Raw genomic sequence first — 8,467 nt, 5'->3', positions numbered from 1 at the left:
AAAAGTGAACCTTCCTGCTAGCCGGTGGAGACGTGGAAGACAACAAAGCACCGTGTCTTTTGGGAGAGCTCCTCCCCTTCTGCTACCAGCGAGATCCACCACTATTTGATCATGGCTTCAGCGGCGGCGGATCAGGGAAACTCTTAAACGAGCTTATTGGGGCAAATCCAGATCCCTCTTCTTGGAAACGGGTTGTGAAGGACATAGCATAGAATAAAAGAAGCTGCTTCCTTTGGAAATCTACCGCATCGCGCTTTGGAGAGGGAAAAACCGAGCGGTTTGGAATGGATACAGATCCATGCTTTTAAGGGAAGGCATCTCTTCCCACCACCCTCGCGGTTTTGGCGATGCTATTTCCAGAAGCTGAGCTAAGTAATGAGCAGCGAAGGTGGCTGCTGATGCATCTTCCTGACTCTCCTTTATGGTGGGCGAAGAGTTTGCTGCAGATCGTAATGCTCCCTGGTGATCAAAGGCAAAGACTCCCGTTTCCTCGCCTGCCGGATTAGTACTCTGCCCGCCCCCCAAGTGGGCACTGCCGCCGCCTCCCCGCTTGCGCAGAGTATGCAGGTATCCCCGTAGTGCCATTCAGGAATACAGTATCGCACTTTCAAAAATGTTAGATCCAAGACAGCGGCTGTACAGTACTTTTAAGAGAAGCCGTTTGCAGGAAATCGCGATACGTTTGCTTTCTTGCTTTGCTTTCAAAACAAAAAAAACAAATCGTCTTTCTTGTCTATTTTTTATACAGCATCCCAGGCTACAGCGTGCATTATTTAAAACCCTAAGTTTATCCTGCCGACAGCCCAGTGTTGTTGGTTTGTGGAAAGTGCTCACAAACCCCAGTTGTGAAAACAGTTTGCCTTTTCTGCTCGACATCTATAGCGGGCGAGAGCAGCCGGCAGCAGGAACCAAGTATATGGCATTTGCTACCACTTTCCAGCTGCAAAGGCCTTTTTTATTCTACTCCCCGCTCCCGGCCACCTTTTCCCAGCGATCCCAATTCACCCATGTGCCCTAAATCGCAACGCCTCTTTCGCACCAGCAGCACGCCTATTTAGGAATGCTTGCACCAGCTACTTCCATTCCCAGGCTACGGGGAGTGGGTGAGGAATACATCTGAATGAATTAACACCGGCAAATAACTGCCGCGCGCTAAGTAACCTCGTTCCCCACGCGTCCCCCTCCTTTTGTTTTCTGCAGCCGAGTGTGCCTTGGTTTTCAGATCAGGCAACCTTAAAAAGCAGCGGGGGGTTACCCCTATGTCGGGACTGCAATGGCCACAACCCAGGCGCATGCGGCCTGCGGTGCGGGAGAGAAAAGAAAGAAAAGGCTGCTGGGAAATGTAGTACCCTTTCACGGCCTCCTCCCGCTGCGCACCCTCCATTTTCTCGTTCCACGGATGACGGTGTGCGCACGCGCCGCCGCCTTCCTCGTCGCTCGCTCTCTTCCGCCCCCCCCACCTCCTCCACCACCATAAACCCGCGACCTCCCATTGGGCGGCCGAAGCGGAGGGGTGGAGCGCGAGGCTGAACCGCGATTGGCCAGAGGCGCTGCCTTTAACTTGGATTATAGTTATCGATGCGGTTGCTCCGGTTGTTAGTTTTCAAGGAGTGAAAGGAGGGGGGAAAAGGCCGCCTCTGTTTTAAGCGGGGGGGGGGAGAGTCCTGCGAACTAAGGGGAAGGGTGCATGTGTGTAGAGAGCATCGTGTCTTTCACAGCCCACCCTCCCCACACAACACAACACAACACGCCTCCCTCGCTCCTTGCGTTGTCAGAAACCGGGGCTCTCTCGCTCGCAGCAATCCTAGCCATCCTCGGGAGTTTCACGCGTGTTTCCAAGCACGTGTACAAAAGCGCCACGGTTAAAGCCCCCCCCCTTAAGCGGAAGCGAACACCGCTCGCAAACTCGCTCTCTTGCTTTGCTTTAAAACAAATAATGAAGGCACGGAAGGCCTCCGCCGCTGCCCTAAGTTGCTGCCACCCTGCGATGCAGCCGGCGCGGTGGATCCTTCGGCACGCGTGTGCATTCCCGGAAGCCGCAAGCAAACCCACAGTTCCAACTCTCCCGTCCCCTCCACTCGTGAGGCACGTCTGCATCGGTGGGGGAGGAAGAGTGTTTTGCTCTCGCAATGCACACGACACCCAGGATCCGCGCATCTCAGCAGCGAGCGAGCTGCCTGCTTCCTCCCCCCACCCGCGCCTCCTTCACTTCCTTCTCCGCCAGTAGCGAGGGAGGGAAATGCAACGATTATATAGACAGAGAAGCACATCGAGCGCCTCTGCTGTTTAGTGTCGCGGCGGGGGGGTTGGTGGTGGTGGTGTTCAAGGTAGATGGGAGTGGTGCGCATGCGCCCTGGGCGGCGGGGCTGAATGTTTCCCAAGTGTTTGAAACTGGTATTTGGGTTTTCCACGTTGGATCAAGTGCGGCGCGTAGAGGAGAGGCTGCATTCATACCCACCGGCGGAACAGGAGCGGCAGCTGCATTCGCCGAGAGGAGCTTCTCCTCCCCTTCTGCCTATCAGTAGGCAGAGCAGAACAGATCGTGTCTGTCTTTTTTTCTTTTTTTTAAGCTTCCTCTCCTTTCCCCTCCCGTCTCTTGTACACACACACACACACACAAATCCCTCTCCGATTGTTCGTACCACCTCCTTGGTGAGTTACCGACAACTACAGCCATTCAATCAGCTGCTACGGCTGCTCTGAGGCTGTAGGGACTCTCGGGCTGTGTGTGTGTGTGTGCGCGCGCGCCTGCCTTGCCTTGCCTTGCCTGCCTGCCTTTCTACTCTGGGAAGAAAAAGGACTCAGATGTAGCTCTCTCTCTTTCTTTTTTTTCTTCCCCCCCTTTTTGGAGTGGGTTCTTTTCTCCTTTTTTCGGTGAGATCCGAAGGAACAGGAGGCGGAAAAGAGAAGCGGCGAGGACGGAGACTCGGCTGCTGTGTTTGGAAGGAAAACTCTCGCCCATTTAGGGGTGAGAGGAGGAGGAGAGAGATATATAGATATATAGATATATATCTATACTCACAATTTTCGGCCGGATGAAAATGTTGAACCCTGCAAACGGAGAGCAGCTTCATTTAGCGAACTATGTGGAGGATTACCTGGACTCCATCGAATCTCTGCCCTTCGATCTGCAGAGAAATGTCTCCCTGATGAGGGAAATTGACGCCAAATATCAAGGTAAGTGCTTTTCTTCCTTTATGTGTTCGTGTGCGGGAGAGTACGTAGAAGCTACATAGATGATGGTGATATTATTTTGCCTTTTCTGCAGGGATGATCTCTCTCTCTCTCTCTCTTCACCACCACCCCCTCTCCCCGGTTTCATCCCGAAGCGGATGGCAAAGCTTTGAAAATCTTATTTATTTATTTTGTGAGAAGGCAAGCAGAAAGCAAAAGGGGCGAAAAGATTCGAGGAGGAGAGGCAGGAGAAGGGGGCTGCTCTGCAGAGATAGATGGAGGGGTGGGTTGTATGTGTGTGTGTGTTTTTCCCCTTCCCTCCCCTTCCCTTCCTTGGGGCGGAACAAAAGGTCTTCTTTGGGGCTCCTGCTATTAAAGCAAAGACTTTGCTTTTTAGGTTTTTTGAAAAATTGCTGGACAAAAAAGGCGGCGGCGGTAGCAGCAGTAAGGGCAGAGGAGGGGCTGGAGGATCAGGACGCATGGGGGCACTGAGGCGGCTGTTTCTCTTTTTTTGGGTTGAGAGAGTATGTTTTGTGGGGACAGCGGGACAGCAGTGTGTGTGTGTAGGGGGGTGTTGGAAGAAAGAGGGCAAAAAGAAGGGGGGCAGCGATCCCAGTTACAACATTGAGGGATTTCTAGCCTTCGCAATGGCTGTAGTAGGAGAGAGGGTGCTAGTAAGGGAAGGGAGGGAGGATTAGATAGAGAGTGGAAGGGGGGTGGGCAGGGCTTGTTGCCTTCGCTTCTTCTTTTTTTCAATGGGCATTTGCTCTTAAAACAGCCCTCTCCTGTCAAGTATCTGTAAACCGGGGAGCCGGGGGGAGAGAAAGAGAGACTATGGAAAGGGAAAAAAGATTATATAAATACTGTGTGGGTTGGGGATGTACTGCTTTGCTGAGTGACCCCCCCTCCTTCCTTCCTTCTCTCCCTCTCTCTCTCTCTTTTTCTTTTCCTCCCTGTGCTGAAACTCATACAGTATTTTCTAGCCCTTTTTTGGCGGTGAGGGGAGGCGAGGCTGTCTTCTCCCGCACTCGTCTGCAGCTGGGGAAATGGTGGGGATTTTTTTTTTTAGTTATTGAGGGGGCTCGAAAGGTCCTTTGTCACTTGGTGCTGAGAGAGGTAAAAGGCGTGGGGGTTGGAAAGAGTGCCACTGCTGCCGGTGGTAGAGGTGACACAGGGGTGCCCGTTACACATTCAGCTCCCCCCCTTTTTTCTTCAGGGGCGAGGAAGGGGGGTTGGAAACCTGGCAGGCTATTGCTGTGCTTGTGAAGCGGGTGGGGGGGGGGGGAGAGAACGCAGCAAGTATCCATTCGAGACCTTTCGTGCGACGAGTTTTTAATGTGTCGTAAATAGGGAGAGAGGAGAAGCGCGAGATAAAGAAAGTGACGAAACATCAAAACTTGAGGGCTTGACTGCGTGGTTAGGGGATGAAGAAGGGCGGGAGGCGGGGGGCTGTTGTTTTAAAGGACAAGGGCGGGCATTTCAACCAGCTACAAGCACTCCGTACTGCGCTAAAGGGAGGCACCTTCGCGCTTCAGCTCTAGAAAGAGTGAGAAGCGCCGTCACAGCGGCTTTTATACTCACCGTCATTACCCTGTTGTGCCCGCCCCGCCTCCATTTTCCCATTATTGGCCAGAACTTCCCTCATGAAACAGCCGTGGCCCCGCCCTGATGCCCAGGGATTGGTCCCGCTGAATTCTCTACGAAGCCCCGCCTTCTAGTGTCGCTGACGAAAGCGAACGGTGGAAACCGGGTTGGGGAGGGGGAGAGGGAGCGAAGGAGAGAGAGAGAGAAGCAGTGGGAGGTTTGTTGTAATAGTTCGAACTGCCCCGTCCGTTTCTTAGCCTGTGATTGGCTCCTCTAGTTGCAGGAAGCGTCGGAAGCTAATGGTGACTGACAGGTGGATGTGGAAATATGAGGGTCGCAGTAAGCTCCGCCTTTAAACATCTGATTGGAACGTTGGCTTAAAGCGGGTGGAGATTCGCTTGGGGCTTTCCCTTTCGATTGGCGGAGACGCTCTTAAGGCAGAGGGCGGGCTATTGGGTCCGAATCTTTACTCCGTATGGCTTGCTTCAGTCTGAGGCGGGTACTGCTTGGATTTGCCGGGTGGTGATTGGCCGGCCGAGCAGATTCTTCTGCTCGCGTACGTTCTGCTGAGGAAGCCGTAAAAAGGCGGCGGGGGGAGGAGAGAAACGGCTCTTAACACGGCCACTTCCCTTCTAAGAACAATAGACCCCGAAGACGCATCCCGTGGGGAGGGTGTGGCCTCGCTCCCGAAAAGGAGGAGGCGGGGCAAGGGCGGCAGGCGGTCTCTGGTTGGCTGAGGGCCCGGGTAGGTGAGTGTGATAAACAGGACCCTCTTCCAATGGCTCAGTGGGCGCGGAGACCTTTTTTTTGTGGTGAAGGGGCGGGGCATGTAGTTACTTTTTTTTAACCCCTTCCGGCTCTTGACCCTGTTGCTTTCCTCCTCCGGCATTTACCATTAGCAGTTTTGTTTTGTTTTATTTATTTTTATTTACAGTGGTACCTCGGGTTAAGTACTTAATTCGTTCCTGAGGTCTGTTCTTAACTTGAAACTGTTCTTAACCTGAAGCACCACTTTAGCTAATGGGGCCTGCTGCTGCTGCCGCGCCGCCAGAGCCCGATTTCTGTTCTTATCCTGAAGCAAAGTTCTTAACCTGAAGCACTATTTCTGGGTTAGCAGAGTGTGTAACCTGAAGCGTATGTAACCTGAGGTACCACTGTATTTCAATGCAACTCACCTCAGAGTACCTGTGTTTAGAATCCACACTTTAAAGTGTGGGAAGTTTTATGTGTTCCCCCCCCCAAAAAAAAAAAAACTTTTGATGACATATCTCTAACAAAGCTCAAGTGCTGTATTATGCATGAGGTTGGGAAATAATATAATCTTATCCTTTCTTCACAGAGATCCTAAAGGAGCTGGATGATTATTACGAAAAATTCAAACGGGAGACGGATGCAGTACAAAAGAGGAGGCTGTTGCACTTAATACAGAGGGCCCTGATCCGGAGTCAAGAACTGGGAGACGAGAAGATCCAGATTGTCAGCCAAATGGTAGAACTTGTTGAGAACAGAACCAGGCAAGTTGACAGCCACGTAGAACTGTTTGAGACCTGCCAAGAGACCAATGACACGACTGGGAACAGTGGCAAAACTAACCAAGATAAGTCAAAGAACGAGACAATCACTCAGGCCGAGAAGCCCAACAACAAACGGTCCCGGCGGCAAAGAAATAACGAGAACCGAGAGAACGCTTCTAATAATCACGACCACGACGATATCACCTCAGGAACTCCTAAGGAGAAGAAAGCGAAAAAGTCCAATAAAAAGAAGCGGTCTAAGGCCAAAGCAGAGAGGGAGGCTTCTCCAGCTGACCTCCCCATTGATCCGAATGAGCCAACATATTGTCTGTGTAATCAGGTCTCCTATGGAGAAATGATAGGCTGTGATAATGATGAGTGCCCAATAGAATGGTTTCACTTTTCGTGTGTGGGACTCAATCATAAACCAAAGGGCAAGTGGTACTGTCCCAAATGCAGAGGAGAAAATGAGAAAACTATGGACAAAGCGCTGGAGAAATCTAAAAAAGAAAGAGCCTACAACAGGTAGTTTCTAAATGAGAGGATAATAAAGCAGTGAAAACAAATATTTATTCTCTTTGTCTCACCTTTTGTGGAGGTGCCAGGATTGTAAAATGTATATTTTTTAAGGAGGTTGCGAATCAAAGCATTCTTGTCATAGGGATGGCGACTGAGGAAATGTTTGTTTTTTCCTTTGATACAGCTGTCAACAAGAAAACGGTTCTTTGGGCCCAAACGTACAGTTAGATGATAAAGAGTTGGCACGTAAAGTCTGGGTTCATCTTTATTAAAAACATACTTCCACAAGTTGGTAAAACTGCCCATGAAAATGTAGATAGTAAGCATTTATTGGATAGCATTCCTTTTTTTTTCTTTAAATGGGAATGCTGTTGCTCTTTCCAGAAAATTGTTCTATAGTCTGTTAAATAAACTAGCAGTGCATTGCAAACTTGTCCTAAACACGTCAATCAAATCCATTATAAGAGTGTAGTATATTTATGCCCATTGATTTCACTGGGCTTAAGTACACTTAACTCTTGAGTTGGATTATGGCTGTTTACTTGGAAATAAGTTTCGATTTTTTTCAGTCCTAGCTACTTCTAATAAAGTGGTTTAGGATTGCAGCCTTACACCCAATTTTAAACAACTTGCGGGGAATTGAGGACCATTCCGTTCAATGGGACTTGCTTCTAAGGGATGTGTTTAGGATCAGGGTGCTCATTTCTTCTGGTGACGATCAATGCAATAGCAAATAAGAAGTTACAGCATGGGTCCTGTTACATGTCAGACTCTAGCAGCTCAATAACAAATGTTTAACTTACAAGTTACAAGCTTATTTTTAAAAAAAAATGTGCAAAAGGTTAAATTTTACACAACATATTTTATATACTGGCCAAATACCACAAGGGCCTTTTTAAAATGATTTAGTATATTTTGTATTTAACCAGGAAGTGGTTTAGTAATGAAACTTGACATAAATCAAAGCTTTATACTGTCACAGATAATAGTGTAGCAGTCTTTACTTTGTATAAGTTGTAAAAAATGTACATTTTTCAAGTGGAGTTGCACTTAACTGTATTATAATTGGAAATGCATCCACATGACATGGTGTAGCCAATATGCATTTCTCTCTGTATGTATGAAAATTGTACAGCTGTGATATTAAGGAATAAATTAAACAAGTTGGATATAGGCTTGTTGACTTGCTTTCCGTTTTCCTCCCCATTTCTTGTGTTGTGTCTGCTCGATTGTGAGCCTGCAGGGGAGGGACTGTCTTATCTTTTTATTTACAGGGCTCAGAACAGCCTTGTACGCAAGAACATTTTTTAACAAGTCTGCTAAGAGGCTTGGGGAAGGGGAATACCTTCTACCAAGCAGGCTGGCAGAGGAGGGATGGATCACTTTCACCAGCACATTAGCTTTCTGTGCTGGTTGCAAAAGATGGGGTTTGCCTTTCTTTTGCAGCCAACATGGAAACGCAAAGTTAGCTGGCAAGAGGAGGAACAGAGCAATCAGTCCCCACCTCTTGGTTAGTCCACTATATTAACATGGCGGCTGGCAAAGACAGAAGTTCACATCATCCATGACCAGCGTGGAAACCAAAACAAGCTATCACAGAAAGAAGATCACTAGCCTGGATGGAATTCAATATAAAACTGACCTAGGAAATTAATTCCAGGTACGTGATGCCCAGG

The 8,467-nt window shown here is 49.1% G+C and overlaps 1 protein-coding gene across 2 annotated transcripts; it reads left to right on the top strand.

Annotated features, from left to right (window-relative positions):
- The first annotated feature begins 2,000 nt into the window (after positions 1–2,000).
- Positions 2,001–7,960, top strand: ING1 (inhibitor of growth family member 1). Of its 2 annotated transcripts, none has more exons than XM_082218838.1 (2): positions 2,001–3,177; positions 6,098–7,960. In XM_082218838.1, the coding sequence occupies exons 1-2, from the start codon at positions 3,036–3,038 to the stop codon at positions 6,799–6,801; spliced, it is 846 nt and encodes a 281-aa protein (XP_082074964.1). In that variant the 5' UTR covers positions 2,001–3,035; the 3' UTR covers positions 6,802–7,960. The 2 variants fall into 2 exon arrangements, with proteins under 2 accessions (XP_082074964.1, XP_082074965.1); XM_082218839.1 differs by lacking the exon at positions 2,001–3,177 and adding an exon at positions 5,002–5,097.
- The last annotated feature ends 507 nt before the right edge of the window (positions 7,961–8,467 follow it).

This window comes from Podarcis vaucheri (assembly GCF_965113315.1).
Source record: "Podarcis vaucheri genome assembly, chromosome: 4".
NCBI lineage: Eukaryota > Metazoa > Chordata > Lepidosauria > Squamata > Lacertidae > Podarcis > Podarcis vaucheri.
The sequence above is the reverse complement of the archived record's forward strand: the minus strand, read 5'-3'. Positions and strand labels throughout refer to the sequence as shown.

Excerpts from the sequence above, each read along its gene's own strand:
- ING1 (XM_082218838.1), top strand. The coding sequence starts at position 3,036 with ATGAAAATGTTGAACCCTGCAAACGGAGAGCAGCTTCATTTAGCGAAC. Across the intron at positions 3,178-6,097 it reads AATTGACGCCAAATATCAAG|AGATCCTAAAGGAGCTGGAT; the intron begins GTAAGTGCTTTT and ends CTTTCTTCACAG.